General features: G+C 38.1%; 1 protein-coding gene across 1 annotated transcript; it reads left to right on the top strand.

Moving 5' to 3' along the window:
- Nucleotides 1-795: 795 nt before the first annotated feature.
- Nucleotides 796-5,799, top strand: KLHL31 (kelch like family member 31). Its single transcript, XM_077811581.1, has 2 exons — nt 796-1,967; nt 5,067-5,799. The coding sequence occupies exons 1-2, from the start codon at nt 796-798 to the stop codon at nt 5,797-5,799; spliced, it is 1,905 nt and encodes a 634-aa protein (XP_077667707.1).
- Nucleotides 5,800-17,146: the final 11,347 nt, after the last annotated feature.

Here is a 17,146-nt window from a genome sequence, read left to right as displayed (position 1 = left end):
TAGAAGGGCATTTGTGAATGGCATGGAAATAGTATTCCATAAGCCTAATAAATTTAAAGTCGCAATCCTGAAAGCACTCAGGCTCAGATCCTCAGTCTAAAAATACAGAAAACCATGACAAAAATACACTTTCCCCCAATATGTTTCATACTCTTTAGTTGTGGAAAACTTTCCACATTTTTAATTTCCGTGTGTCAGATTCTGAACTCATTTACACCACTGTAAATTGGGAATAACACTTCTGAAAGCAAGAACAGAATCAGATCCTATACCTTTATTGTTTGTTTGTTTGTTTGTCTAAAAAAATTATAGGTCTGGGTCCTGATTTTAAAATATTATTCTATTTTTAAAAGTTTATACTTAGCCAAACTCATTTTACTTCTGAGAAATAGAAACTATTCTAAATTTGGATTTAGGGAACTCCTGCAATTCCACTGAATTTGCATCCTAAACTCATTCTTGGAGAAACTTGATTTTTGTGATCTTGTTATAAACAAGAGTTAATTTTAAATGCATTCTTTCTATATAACTATCATTCCAGAAGAATCATATTCAGTATTTATTATTAGCAACCACACTCCAATGCAGGCCAATAAAACACACAATTTTAAGTCTTCAGGCAGTAGTAAGATATGTTACTTTGTGTTCTGTTCTTTCCGTGGTTCCATTTATTGATAAAGTTTAAACTCTGTTGGGTCATCAGTCAGATGTTAAATACTTATAACTGAAATGTAATTCTAAACTTTATCATTGTATTTTTCAGCAAGCTCTTGGCTGTGATATTCCATTGCAGTCATGGCACCTAAAAAGAAGAATGTAAAAAAAAACAAAGGCGATATCAATGAGATGACTATAATTGTGGAGGATGGCCCCCTAAGTAAACTAAATGGTTTGAACGGGTTCTTAGATGGAGGAAATGGTTTCAGCTGCATCTCAGCTGAGGTTTCTGATTCTTCTTATAGCCCAAATCTCTTGGAAGGGCTAAGCAGAATGAGGCAGGAAAATTTTCTTTGTGACTTGATTATTGGTACCAAAACCAAATCCTTCAGTGTTCACAAGGTGGTGATGGCTTCATGCAGTGACTACTTTCATAACATTTTAAAGAAAGATCCATCTACTCAAAGAGTAGATCTCAATGACGTATCCCCATTGGGCCTAGCCACTGTTATCACTTATGCTTACAATGGAAAGCTAACTCTTTCACTCTACACAATAGGTAGTATAATTTCCACAGCAGTCTATCTTCAGATTCACACCCTTGTAAAGATGTGCTCTGATTTTTTGATGCAAGAAATCAATGTTGAGAACTGTATGTATATTGCCAATATTGCAGAGACATATGGACTAAAAAACACCAAGGAAGCAGCCCAGAAATTTATTAGAGACAACTTCATTGAGTTTTCAGAAACAGATCAGTTCTTAAAACTTACTTTTGATCAGCTCAATGAACTCCTTGCAGATGACGATTTGCAGTTGCCTTCTGAAATTGCTGCATTCCAGATAGCAATAAAATGGCTGGAATTTGACCAAAAAAGAGCAAAGTATGCTGCAGATCTCTTGGGCAACATTCGTTTTGGTACCATCTCTGCTCAAGACTTGGTCAATTATGTTCAAACTGTACCAAGAATGATGCAAGACACAGACTGCCACCGACTTCTAGTGGATGCCATGAACTATCACTTGCTTCCATATAATCAGAATACACTGCAGTCTAGAAGAACAAGGATTCGTGGAGGTTTCAGAGTCCTAGTTACTGTTGGGGGACGCCCAGCATTAACAGAAAAGTCCCTTAGCAGAGACATCTTATACAGAGATCCTGATAATGGATGGAAGAAGCTAACTGAAATGCCTGCTAAAAGTTTTAATCAGTGTGTGACTGTGATGGATGGATTTCTCTATGTGGCTGGTGGTGAAGACCAGAATGATGCCAGGAACCAGGCCAAGCATGCTGTCAGCAATTTCTGCAGGTAAATGGTTATTTACAAGGGAAGGAGAGGCAGATTCCACATTGTGCAGGAGCAAATCCAAGTTTGAGTGCAAAACTTAGCAAAACCAGATAACATCTTTTTTCTTCCCTGCTAATAATTTTATTAGATATTTAAAATTTTAGCTATTACAAACGTACGACTAAAGTCATGCAAAATATCCATCCATAATCACAAATGTATAAAGAACAACACCTCCAAATCAGAAAATCTACGTCAAGCCAAAATTAAATGAATAATGGCTATTTAAATATTAAAACGCAGGAAAATTGTAAGTAGCATTAATATTGTGACAGACCAAACAAGGCAAGAATTCTTCAAGTTCAAGAGCTGTTGATGCCTTGTGGAAAATTTTGAAGAACATCTTTTAGAAATGATTGATTCTTTTTTTATTTTCAACATTTTTTCTATATTTCATTTATTTTGGTCTTTATTTCTCACGCCATAGGTTTAGAAGCAATATCTTTGCTTCTTAAATGCTATGTTGTTCCCATCTGGGTCAAATACACAAAATGCTGCATAGTTTCCAAAGACTGCGGTTCCAGTGCACTGTCCCCCTAGAACTACATGAGTGGCGGTAATGTAGAACACAAAGAGATCTCAACCTAGAGGCCTCAGGTCAAATTATTTTAAAGGGGAACGTTCTACTGATTTTTAAAAGTGTTCTGCCTAAAAATTAATGGCACATTATGGCCCCAGAAATGGTCCAGAAATGGGAAAACTCATAGATCTCAGTATATATCTAATAATAATAATAATAATATATGAGCATAAATTGTATGCCTCTCTTTGAGCAGCTTCCCAGCACACACAGCTGTTACTCTGCTGCTGTTGAGGACAGCCCCCACCAGGAATGCCCAAATAACCCCTCCTAGAAGGGTGGTCAGAGAGTGTACAGGGAGAACTAATGCAGCACTAACTTCCTCTGTTGTTTGGTTGGTCGATTTAGTCATTTATGCCAATTTCCTAGAGAAAAACATTGCACAGAGGAGATAGTCCCCCAGCTACCCCCCCCCACACACCCTTATTTCAGGCCCTGCCTGACCTTTACGCAGCAGAACTCAGCCCACAGATTATTTTATATGGACTGCATGGTGGAAATTAAACAGCAAGCTGGAATAATACCACAGTCACAGAAGTCAGTGTGACCCAACATGAATTCTATTCCTAGCTCTGCCATTGACCTTGAGCAAGTCACTTCACTTCTCTGCATTTGTATAATTGCTTTCAGAGATATGGATGTAAAATGTCAGACAAGACCTAACTCTTACTATTTATATATCCCTTCCAAGAGGTTGTCCCCAGCTCCTTTTTTATGTGAGCTCTACCCATCTGCTGGTCTCTGTACTCTCTGAAGACAGGAACATGTGGGCCTAGCAATTTATTTGCTTCACCTCTTATCCTTCCAAAGAAGTCATAGTTTTCTATTTGTGACCTCAGAATTGATTGCTGTGGAGATGCTTAATGTTTTGAACAGAGAATGTCACTTCCAGCAGGCAACTGACCTGTGGAACCAGTTGAGGTGTTAAGAAACAAAGATCCTAGTTTCATTTATATCTTATTTAAAACGAATAGAATGAAAGGAAATACATAAAATATCATAGATATTAATATGCAGAATCAATAATAAATGGAATGTTAGAGACTTTTTCATAATGTGAAAGCAGCCCTCAGAAGCTGAAGCTCTTCCTTGTTTTCTCCTGTATTGGAAAATTAAGTACAACATCATGAGTATAAAACAGATTATCAGCTTTAGCTTTGAAATACCTTGCTTTGGCTCATCTGCATCATGAGCCTAGGGTTATATGTACCCCTCATCTCTCTGTGCCTGAGCATGTGGCATGACCACTGATATCCACAGGATTTGCATTGCAAATCAAAGGTAGTTTATGACCTTCAGTGTTATGTGTGTTTTAGTGTATTCATCAGATGTTTGATCATTTTTAAACACTTGTTTGCATCTTTGATATAATGCACTGTAAAAACTCTTTTGTATAATGACCTGATCCTACAAATTCTTACTGATACTAACAGTCCCAATGAAATTAATGAAACTTTCTCTGAGTAAGGATTTTTTGCCTTAATAAGTAGTTGCCAAGTTGGCCCTAGATATTTAAAATGCATCTTTTTACTGACACAACAAATATACAGTTTAAAATGCTTGTATAGTGCTTTGAAGATAGAGAGACTTACAAAGTGCCATGTAAATTCTCAATTATTACTGCCAAAAGGCCCAATATGTCACACATTGGAGTGTTTGGCAAGATTCCTATTAACTTCAGTGGCAGCAATACATGGCTTTAAAATAACGTATGACCAGCTACAGTACAGATTGTATGAGAACAAATTTAATAAATACATCATTGTATTTATTACAAAGGAGCCACTATGTCACTTTTAAAGACTGGGCATGTAAAATCTTGAGATGCATATTACAAGACGCATTTGAAGTTAAATTATAAAAAATAGAAAATTGTATTTGAAATTAAATACTGTACAGGCACAATAGTCACTTTCCAAGGTTCTTAGGAGGTTGATTTTTAAAAAAATCAAATTACTGAAGGTAATTAGATCAAATTATATGCTAAATACATGCCAGATTTAATTGACAAAACTATTTTTGAATTACAAAGATACATTTTTCACCTGTTAAAGAATGAAACCTATTTTTACTGAAATTTAGCAAAACTCCAACTTTCAGTTCAAGTGAATTGTAATAGCCCAGGGGTTCTCAAACTGGGGGCCTCATGGGGTCATGAGGTTATTACATGGGGGGTCACGAGCTGTCAGCCTCCACCCCAAACCCCGCTTTTCCAGCATTTATAATGGTGTTAAATATATTAAAAATTGTTTTTAATTTATAAGCTGGGGGGTCACACTCAGAGGCTTGCTATGTGAAAGGGGTCACCAGTACAAAAGTTTGAGAACCACTGTAATAGCCAGACAAGACAAATTAAACAGTGATTTAGAAGCCCCCACAATTTTAACTATAGAGTGGCAGATGTGACGTTGTAGGCCTTCCCATAGAAATATTTGAGTATTTTGATTGCATCAGTTATTCTCTTTTCTTAATGCTTGCAGATATGATCCTCGTTTCAACACATGGATTCACCTGGCCAACATGAATCAGAAGCGCACCCATTTTAGCCTGAATGTATTCAATGGCCTCCTTTTTGCAGTGGGTGGTCGCAACTCTGAAGGGTGTCTATCCTCAGTGGAATGCTATGTGCCGGCAGTTAACCAGTGGCAAATGAAGGCTCCACTGGAGGTAGCAAGGTGCTGCCATGCCAGTGCAGTCATAGATGGTAGAATCCTGGTCACAGGAGGTTACATAAACAATGCTTACTCCCGCTCTGTGTGCATGTATGACCCCAGCAATGATAGCTGGCAGGATAAGTCCACCCTTAGCACTCCAAGAGGATGGCACTGTGCTGTTTCCCTTGGGGAGAGGGTCTATATCATGGGTGGGTCCCAACTGGGAGGTCGAGGTGAAAGGATTGATGTCCTCCCTGTTGAGTGCTACAATCCTTATGCTGGCCAGTGGAACTATGCTGCTCCCCTGCCAACTGGAGTGAGCACTGCAGGGGCTTCCACTCTGAATGGGAAAATTTACTTGGTGGGTGGCTGGAATGAAATAGAAAAGAAATATAAGAAGTGCATTCAGTGCTATAATCCAGATCTTAATGAATGGACTGAGGAAGATGAGTTGCCTGAAGCCACAGTAGGAGTATCTTGTTGTACCATTGCCATGCCCAATAACAAAACAAGGGAATCCAGGGCTAGCTCAGTATCTTCTGTGCCAGTTAGTATTTAAACATTATAATTAGGTGTCAGCAAGAATAAATAAAAAACTTCTATTTACACAGCTGTGTAGTTAACCCTTTAAGCAGCCTTCTCTGCTTATGTGGGGCGGGAAATTGCCATTGTAAAAATTTTAATTTTACAAAACTGGCCAATTTTCATGATCTTTAAAATACATGGTGTGAAACAACATCTTTAAGATACAGTGAATTTACTTAGTGGGGATATAATGTTGTGCCACAGTTAGAACAGGGACTCAGTCCCATCCCTAACTTTGCCACTGACTTGCTGTGTTACTTTTGGCAAATCACTTAACTTCTCTCTTCTTCAGTTTCCTCATCTGTAAAATGGGGATAATAATCAATTAATGTTTTTAAAGTGCTTTGAGACTTTGGGATAAGAGGCACTAGGGAACAGCCAAGGATTATTATTAATAAATCTCCACATATTAGTAATATGCCATGGCATCATAAAGTTGGTCAGTTTTGTTCTCTTTAGAGATTTTATATATGGTGAAAGATATTTAATGACAATTTATTGCACATATAAAGTATGAAATATATATTTTTCCCCTCTGGGTAGTGATGTCCACAAACAAGTCCTCAAAATTCTCTCCCTCTATTAGAAAAGAGGTTCCCATGATTTATGATGTAGACATTTAATTTTTATAGGTAGATCTGTGACAGGGATTTCAAGAGCCAAACTGCAGAAATACAGAAGCTTATCTGTCCATTATAGGCCAGTCCTGAGGGCCTTGCTCAGGGCATCCTCCACACACACACAAAGGGAAGATTTCACCTCTGTTACATACTCACTGGAAATCACTCCATGGGGACTTTGCAGTGTACAAGGTCAGCAGAGGTGGAAGGGGCAGGCCCATCAATAGTCTTGCTTCTACCTGCAGAGGAAGAGGAACACACTACAAGTTAATATACCCCAAAACAGTCTTCTGTGCTGTAAAAGAAACCCACCCTAGAGGTGTCCGGGGCAACCACCATATTGAGAATCCCAGGAAGCAGAACTCCTGCTTGGAGCTAGCCGGAACTGCTGGTGCCAAAAGCAGAGTGGATACAAAAATTATCTTTTCTGTTCAGTCCAACAAATTCCCATTGGATTAAGGAATAAGGACTGAGTAAAGGCTGCAGAATTTGGTCCACCGCACAGATATGGGTAGGGAAGAATCAGTCGTAAGGTAAAACTCTGGACTTAAATGGAATAGGTTTTCCAGACTATTAATGATGGGATGTTTTGATGCCTCCATTACCAGTCACAAACACAGTATTCCCAAAACTAACCTTTTCCTGGCCTTACCTTTTGTATATCATAGAAGTGTAGGATTGGAAAGGACCTCAACAGGTCATCTAGTCCAGTCCCCTGCACTCAAGGCAGATCATTAACTAGATCATTCCTGACACAGCTCCTTGTGTTGCCTTGAACACAGCTCTTTGTATAATGTGACTTTTTATTGCATTTTTGCCAAAGACTTAGGATGAAATCTTGGCCCTGTGGAAGTCAATGGAAGTATTGCCATAGCCTTCAGTGGGGCCTGGATTTCATCCTTACTCTCTAAGAATTGCTACCTTCGTTGCAGCACTGTGCATGGACAATTAAGCATGTGGGTCCTGCTTTTGAGCAGGGGGTTGGACTAGATGACCTCCTGAGGTCCCTTCCAACCCTGATATTCTATGATTCTATGCGACTGCTGCTAATTTTCATTGAAAATGGGACATGCACACCCAATTTCCTCTGCAACGTGCCTAGAATTGACATCTAAAGATCCTGTTGTTAATAAAGATTTATACACCCTTCAGCTGGGTGGAACTAAGCCATTAAATGAACTAAAATGATTAGGTAAGAAGTCACTCAAAACAGGAAGAACACACTCTTATACAGATTCATACAGCCTTCACATACAATTTTCTCTGAATACAATGAACACCTCAAGGGGGCAGTGTCCATTAGAAGGCAAAGTCAAGCAGAAAGCAATGTTTACTGGTCACGCAAGTGCTTTACCCCAGTCACAAAGGGAATCCTTTCAAACTATCTGCAAATGCAGGCATTCTTCAGCCAAACATTTGTAGCACTCTCATAACCTGAGCGTTCTTTGGCAAGTACAGTTATATATTAAGCACTGGCAATTAACATGATATTGTGTTAGAAATCTGAGTTGCATAAAAGTGAGTCACCCAGTCAACTGGGATTAAACTGAGTTTTGCACAGTCCGGTTTTCCATTTGGTGTAATATAGTTAAGGATCATGACTACATCTTAAGTAATTCCTAATCTCCACATTCTATTTTTGAGTATTGTGCATTATTAGGATATACTGCATTGTACTGACTTACAGTCAGAAGTCTTATTACAGTAGTGTTATCACTGTCAGTATTGTATATCATTTAGTTTGGCTAATTTAATTTAAATACAATTACATTTACACTTTATATTGTATAGTTTAAATAAATAACTCAGATCTACAGTGATTTAATCTAACAATGTAAAATTGAGTATAATTTCATTTTAATATAACAATGATGTTCTTGCCCCCTTCAATCAGCAGTAACATTATTTGATTATTTTGCTCTTCTCATATAAGATCCTGGACACACAGTTTATGTGAAACCATTTAAGTGGCCCTTTGTAAAATCTTTTTGTCTGCTATAATAATTCTCTGTAAAGACTACAGTTATCCTTTTGTTAAAAGTGGGTGTTCAGCATCCGTGCCAATGCATATAACACATAGACATCTATGCACTCATGGTAGGGGTGTGCTAGGTATTTCTAAAACTCATCATCGTAGTAGTATCTAGGTAGTAAATAACTAAAAATACAGATAATCATTTTGGTGTTGAATTGTGTTTGGGAGAAAATTGTACCATGGAAAAACATAATTTCACTCTTTTTTTCCTTTTGGAATATCAATTCCAAAACTAGATGTACAATAAAATGTAGTCTGTTTTTGCAAAGTTCTCTCTCATGAGCGGATACTCCCCTATAAACAAACACTGATCTGCTTTCATTTTGCAAATGAAGTTATTTAGGAACTATGGGCTAAGTGTACTGGAACTACTCTTATGCTACTTGAAGGGTTAACCATTTGGGGCCAAATCCTGTTCATCTTGCTTATACAATTTTGAATAAGGTAAATAGGATTTGGCGAGGTGAGGCAAATTCTGTCAGAATATTGTACATAGGTACCTAACAAAATAATCCATTCCCAGAAGATGGAACACTATCTCAGTCCTTAGACTGCCTCCACCCCATCCCCATGCCCCCCACAAATCCACAAGAAGTGTTGTGGGTGCTAGGTCAAAGGACATTTTACACATGTTGCCAATCCAGCTATGGTCCCTACATTTAGATTTGCTCAAATTATATGTGCTTCAGGCCAGAATAACCAGTACATGGGTGAGTGTGCAGGGGTAGTTGTTACCAGCATCGGGGTATACCGTACTGCTGCTCTTGCAGTGTGTATATCTATACCTGCTTAGGCTACAACAGCACACTGAACCTGGATTTGACTCTTAACATGTGAAAGTGTAAGGCTGAACTTAATTTCATCTTGATTACACCAAGTATCTATTATTGCTTAAATTGTGACTTTTTATATAATATTAATTAGAACTGTGAAAAATGGTTTGTACATTACACGTGGAACAATTTTCTATCATTGTCCTGTATGGTATTTTTGATCCCAAAATATTTAATAGTAACAGCTAGGTTGAAACTGGAAACATTGTATATTCCTAAAAGGGACTTTAAAGAATGTAGTTTAGGAAACAGAGTATAGGATAAAATTATTAAGAATACAAACGATCTTCCATCTGAATAAAATACAGATTGTTAAATTAACACAACATCAGAATTTGACTTTGCTTTAATACTATAGATGTAAAAAAAAAAAAGTAATTAAACTAACCAGATGAATTTGAAACTTCTAACTGCCTATGTACTTAAGAGTTCACATGACTAGTATCTGTGTGCCTCCCAAGAACTTAAAAATAGAAATAATTTTTCTACAGTCTGTAAATGAAATAGTTGTATAGGTTTATAGTTTGCCTGCTTATTTCTCTTTGGGTGCGTGAGAGGCTGTGTTATGGGCCTGTGTGTCAGAAGAATGTACTGTGGGAAAACTAAGTTAGAAAGGTAAGTTTTGCTTTTAATTCTTGTCATGATGAGGCCAATTGTCATATTCATTGTCAAGTTCTGAAATTAGTTTTGGGAGAGGGATTAAGGTAAAAGACTGTAGATAAACCAGTGGTGCTCACTTGAAAGTGTGGCATTGTCCACAGTACTGTCTTCAGAAGATCTCAAGGGAATAAAAATAAATGTATGCAGTATCAGATATCTGAAGCTTTCATCCAAGTTCATATGATAAGGTTGCAATGTAAAAGACTAGTATGAAGATATTGTCACTGAGAATTAGAGTTACATTAAAACTGTGATTCGTTCACCAGTGACCAAAAGATGTTGAGTTGTGGGGAATAAATGGCAGTATCTTTCAATTGATCAGAATGGGGATACATAATATAATGCAAATTAAACTATGCATTGCCTTGGCTATCTAATTGTTGTAAATACTTAAGAAGTTTTACTTATTTGTGCTTATCAGTTGCCTATTTCATAATTGTTATACCTACTTCTTAAACAAATACATTAATTAAATACAAATACTTTCAGGGTGGAATGCGATAATTACAAGGGAACACATTTCAATAGGAAAAGATTGTACAATTCAATGTGATAATTTTATTACTAAAAATATAGAAATGTGTAACATGGTGGATGTTAGTAGGAAGTCTATAGTAGCATATTAATAATTTTTTCATTGTTTGCTTATAAATTAAACAGCTAACATACAGAGAAAACATAATTTATTCTTATTTTGAGTTTCATGTGAAACTGACTTCACATGTTCCTATATGGTTAATTTATGATTATGATACAAAGGTTTTGTTTTTTAAACCCCTTGTTTGTTCTATATTTAATACCAGATAATTGGAACATTCATTCAATTTTAATTGTAAATTCAGCATTGGATTAAATTGTATTGTAAAACAATAGGGGCCAATCATGTCCTACCTTTTTCATTTCTTTTCTAACAGAATTTTTTGCCAGTTTTGTTTTGGAAATTGCACTCAGTGATTTATAATATCCAGCATGCCTGACAGAGGATGGCAAAGCTATCTGGATTATAAATTTCACATGAGAAATATTAGCAATGCATTAGAAATAAAAAATCTAAATTGCAGAAGAACTGCAGGGCAAATCCTGGAGTCAGTGGAAACTTTGCCATTTATTATTATACACAGTGTCAAAAAAGTGTGCTTGGTGCTTTACAGCTAAAATACTTCTGGAGGGTTTGGTGCCTCTGTACCAAAGTTTTCTATTTTCTATTTTACTGCCAGTGGAAATTTATCCCTGACTGGATCAAGATACCACAGTTGGATTTTTAAGCAATGACAAATGTTGATAAAAGCATTGAGACCCTAATTCAGCAAAGTACTTCAGCATGTACATAACCTTAAGGCTGAGTAAAATGTTATGCTGTAAAGACTAGTCTGTGAGATCTGGGTGATAAAGTTCAAACTTATTTGTTCTCAATTTGTAAGAAAGTCAAACTGTTAAAATGAAAATTTTAAATAGATGCAGGTCCAGGGCTAAATTCTTTTTCTACGAAAGTCAACAGAAGTTTTTCCATCACTGGGTTCATGATTTGACTGTTGCATACTCTAGTCTGGTCTGGTCAGTGTAATTTCTACTATACTATCATTGATAGGTTACCATCCACCTACTGGACTGCGATGCAACGGGACCATCTTTCACTGTCAAAAATTGACAAAAGGTATAGGTGAGGATCTTTTATGCTATAAAAACAGGACTGATGTTAGGAATTAATTTAAATCTAATTTATTAAAAGAGAAGGAGAATATTATGAGCTTATTTGTAACTGAGGCTTTAAGAGTTAGAGGAGGAAAATTGAGGTTTAGTGATATTTTTAATAGAGGTATTTTTGTAATTATGAGTATAAATAAGTATCTGTTTTCCTAGAAAGATATGTAAAAAAAAGTCAATCCTTTTTCTCTATGCACCGGCTAAAACTACTTTTAGATTTTTTTAAACACAAAAATGATTAGATGGAAAGTTAAAAACCTGTTAAGATGTGTGATAGGTGTGTATATACCAAGTGAATATTTGTGTATTATGTATGCACATCCGCACACACTGAATAATACACACGTGTGTGGTGTGCCAGGCAGATCACAGAAAATAGGTATCTGTATATTTCTGCAAGGAGAGTAAAACTGCAAAAATAAAATAAAAATCTTTTCTTTCAAAGTAACAGAGGTTTTACTGAGGCAGAATTCCTATTAAAGTCAGGGAGAGTGGTGATGCAAAATACATAAATAAAGTTTGCCCTAAACTACATTCTTAGGGTTGACCATGACTATGACTGCAAAAGTAAATACAAAAGGATTATAGTGTACATAGTACTGCCTTTCAAAAGTCTCCCATCCATTTTCACTAAATACATAGAATCTAACTGTATACAAAAAGAACAGGAGTACTTGAGGCACCTTAGAGACTAACCAATTTATTTGAGCATAAGCTTTTGTGAGCTACAGCTCACTTCATCGGATGCATTCTTTTTGCGAATACAGACTAACACGACTGCTACTCTGAAACCTAACTGTATACAGTATAAAGAAAAGGAGTACTTGTGGCACCTTAGAGACTAACCAATTTATCTGAGCATGAGCTTTCGTGAGCTACAGCTCACTTCATCGGATGCATACTGTGGAAACTGCAGAAGACATTATATACACACAGAGACCATGAAACAATACCTCCTCCCACCCCACTGTCCTGTTGGTAATAGCTTATCTAAAGTGATCATCAAGTTGGGCCATTTCCAGCACAAATCCAGGTTTTCTCACCCTCCACCCCCCCACACACAAACTCACTCTCCTGCTGGTAATAGCCCATCCAAAGTGACCACTCTCCCTACAATGTGCATGGTAATCAAGGTGGGCCATTTCCTGCACAAATCCAGGTTCTCTCACCCCCTCACCCCCCTCCATGCCATTATGTGCCAGCAATGCCCCTCTGCCATTTACATTGGTCAAACTGGACAGTCTCTACGTAAAAGAATAAATGGACACAAATCAGATGTCAAGAATTATAGCATTCATAAACCAGTCGGAGAACACTTTAATCTCTCTGGTCATGCAATCACAGACATGAAGGTCGCTATCTTAAAACAAAAAAACTTCAAATCCAGACTCCAGCGAGAAACTGCTGAATTGGAATTCATTTGCAAATTGGATACTATTAATTTAGGCTTAAATAGAGACTGGGAGTGGCTAAGTCATTATGCAAGGTAGCCTATTTCCCCTTGTTTTTTCCTACCGCCCCCCCCCCCCGACGTTCTGGTTAAACTTGGATTTAAACTTGGAGAGTGGTCAGTTTGGATGAGCTATTGCCAGCGGGAGAGTGAGTTTGTGTGTGTCCCTGGGAAAAAGGGCGGGGGGGTGAGAAAGCCTGGATTTGTGCTGGACATGGCCCACCTTAATTACCATGCACATTGTAGGGAGAGTGGTCACTTTGGATAAGCTATTACCAGCAGGAGAGTGAGTTTGTGTGTGTGGTTTTTTTGGAAGGGGGGTGAGGGGGTGAGAGAGCCTGGATTTGTGCAGGAAATGGCCCACCTTGATTAACATACACATTGTGAAGAGAGTAGTCACTTTGGATGGGCTATTACCAGCAGGAGAGTGAGTTTGTGGGGGGGCGGGCGGAGCGTGAGAAAACCTGGATTTGTGCTGGAAATGGCCCAACTTGATGATCACTTTAGATAAGCTATTACCAGCAGGAGAGTGAGTTTGTGTGTGTATGGGGGTGGGGGGGGGTGAGAAAACCTGGATTTGTGCTGGACATGGCCCACCTTAATTACCATGCACATTGTAGGGAGAGTGGTCACTTTGGATAAGCTATTACCAGCAGGAGAGTGAGTTTGTGTGTGTGGTTTTTGGAGGGGGGTGAGGGAGTGAGAGAACCTGGATTTGTGCAGGAAATGGCCCACCTTGATTATCATACACATTGTGAAGAGAGTGGTCACTTTGGATGGGCTATTACCAGCAGGAGAGTGAGTTTGTGTGGGTGGGGGGGTGAGAAAACCTGGATTTGTGCTGGAAATGGCCCAACTTGATGATCACTTTAGATAAGCTATTACCAACAGGACAGTGGGGTGGGAGGAGGTATTGTTTCATGGTCTCTGTGTGTATATAATGTCTTCTGCAGTTTCCACAGTATGCATCCGATGAAGTGAGCTGTAGCTCACGAAAGCTCATGCTCAAATAGATTGGTTAGTCTCTAAGGTGCCACAAGTACTCCTTTTCTTTTTGCGAAGACAGACTAACACGGCTGTTACTCTGAAACCTGTATACAGTATACTTATTTTCTACTGGGTAGTGTCAAACTCCCATTGACTACAAAGGGGTCTGAATTTCACCCAACATAATTTGAAATAGTTACATAAAATAGATTGGTTTTCATTTTTTTGCATAATTGGCATTGAATTGTATTTAGATTAAACAAGAAGTATTTACTTATCTCTATCACTGAGGAAAATCCATATATAATACGGATCATATTGGTGCCAATAGCTGCATAATTTCACTTTTTGCAAGGTTTCCACCCACATCCACAAAATGCTGATCTTTAATTGCTCTACTCCCGATTTTGCCTTCCTGTCTCTGTTCTGTCTCTTCCCCACAAGGGAGGGGTGGGGTTTTAGTGCATTTCCTGCACCTGCTCCACTGTTACTGACCTTTAAAGGATGGAATGGGGTCAGCATTCAGGGCATCCTTTCAGGAGTGAAGAACAGCAATCACGTCCCCTCCCAACCCATTTTCCAGACCTTGTCAGTCAGTGGTATGATGCCGATTAGCTTACTTATTGTTCCACCACCAATTGAGTTTTCCCATACCACTCTCTGAACTGGTGTCAGGTTTGCCCTTGTGTCCACCTTAGGGCTGTGTTACACCAGTTCAGGTGGGATGGCTGTCATATTTGATAGCAGTTCTCATTTGGGGAGGGGTAGAGGGGGGGAAACGGAAGATTGAGGCGCGTTAAAATGAGGAGGGGAATGTGAAAGAGAATTTGTAGATTTGATGGAAAAGGGAAGCCGATTGTAAAAAGGAAAATACCTTGAAAAGAAAGGTGAGATGAAATTGAATGGAGAGGGAGAAATAGACACAAAGTATTTAAAATGACATAAAAAAAGAAAAGATGCTTAAAATATGAATGAAGATATGCACAATAGTACAGTATAAAGAAGGAAGAGTGGGGAGAAGAAAGAGAAAAAATAGACATTAAAAACAGGAGGTCAAGTTAATTTTATATTTTGCTATTTTTAAATAAATAAAATATCCAGTGATTTGATTGCATATTTTTCGTAAAGGGTGGTTACCATAAAAATGAGTCCTCTTATAGGTGTAAGCCTATTGCAGTATAACAAGGTAGAAATGGGGAGAAAGTTTGCCCTATTGCAATGATAGCCACATCAGAGTAATGTAAATGTTTCCATTTTTATGACAACTTGTGTGCGGGCACTTACAGGTATATCTGCCTGAGGAAACAGGTGAGTTTTGCAGAATGTGACACACGTTCTTTCCTTGTGTTCTAAATGCAGATTCCAAATAAGTCAAGATGCTCTTTGTGGGGAGGGCAAAAGGACTTGTGGGGAAAGTAGTGAGAGAAACTATGAATGCATGTTGGGACAGCTCATGCTTTTACCTCCAGATTTTGGCCCCACATTATTCCTCTGGTTACCAGGATAAAACATTGAATGCTAATGATCTGTGTGTTAAAATGTGCTGAGAGATCCAGTGTAATCTTCAGCTTACACAATAGAGCATGCAAAATTTTAATTGAATGTGATCACACCTTCAAACATACATGGGAGGGGGGAGAGCAGATTAAAATGGGAAGATGATTAGCTGGTGTGTGGCGAAAGTTGACAGCAAGCAACAGATGAACATGTCAAACAAAACCATCCTGATAGGTAGCACTCTTTCTGAGGCATGACGTTCCCGCTGTATGGGTCCGTGGGCCTTCTTAAGCAAATTAGGATAAAAATCGCATACTGTCCATATGCAAGAGGCATATTTCAAATACCGGTAGCTTGGTTATTTCTAAACCAAATTTCATCACGTCAAAACTACGGCAAGAAAATGCATCTTTCTTAAAGTGGACAGACTCATGCTCAGATAATTTAAAAATGACATAACAGAATTTTACCAACTTCCTAAATCAAAATCAAACCAACCGCTACCACCTTTTGGCTGCATATGAAAGTGTCACAAATTCTTTTTTCAAGAAGCAAAATGCCTGTGAACAGGGGCACATAATGAAAATACCTTATGAGCCATAACTACAGTACTTCTACTCAACTATAAATAGAATGCAGCTTTTATTAACTTGATACTGAATTGAACAGACGATTTTTCTCAATTTAGGTTAATGGCAGTTGGAAGCATAAATCCTCTGCTATTGAGGAGAGCATACACCGCTTTCTCTAGTAAAAACAACGTTTCCCCCAGTCCCAGTGTGGATTTATGTTAATGTCAGCATTGTTCTCAGTTCAGTGGTTAAATTATACTTTTTGTTTTGTAGTAGTGCAGAGTTTGACCCTCATTATTTCCAGTAGAATATTACTTATGCTATGTGTATATGATCTTTTCTTCCCTTTGTTCTGCTAAATCATTACCAATATTAAACACTAGAGGGCAGAGTAGAATTGATAGCCTAGTTTGGTGCAGAATCTCTCAAGGGCATGTCTGCTGAGGGGGGAAAAAACGTGATGTGTTCCTAGCTTGGATTAGCTAACATGGGTTAAAAAAAATCAGTGAAGACAAGGCAACTCATCTTTTAACTTGGGCTAGCAGCTCAAGTTCAACCCTGGGCTGCTCTAGAGGCTTAAATTTGAGTGCTAACCTGATTAAAAGCCAAGTTGCTGTGTCTTCACAGCTATTTTATCCCAAGTTAGCCCATTCATGTTATCTAAATAAAGTTACAAACACTTTTGGGATTGGGGGCGCAGTGTAGCTGTACCCTAAGGAAAGGGCAGTGTCAAAGACAGGTTTGGGCCATATTGCAGCTGTGATCTGACTGTATTGGACATGTGAGTCAAGAAATAAGTCTCACGATACTGCATGCGAACCAAGAGTCTATCTTTTGATCATGTACTGCTGAAACAGAGCAGAGTACAAGTTCCCATACAGTGCAGTGTATGGCTGGTGAATTGAAAGAACTGGGTTTGTATTCACTAGGATGACCAGACAGCAAGTGTGAAAAATTGATATG

Source organism: Eretmochelys imbricata, chromosome 3, assembly GCF_965152235.1.
Source record: "Eretmochelys imbricata isolate rEreImb1 chromosome 3, rEreImb1.hap1, whole genome shotgun sequence".
NCBI classification, from domain to species: domain Eukaryota; kingdom Metazoa; phylum Chordata; order Testudines; family Cheloniidae; genus Eretmochelys; species Eretmochelys imbricata.
This window is presented reverse-complemented; position numbering and strand designations above follow the sequence as displayed.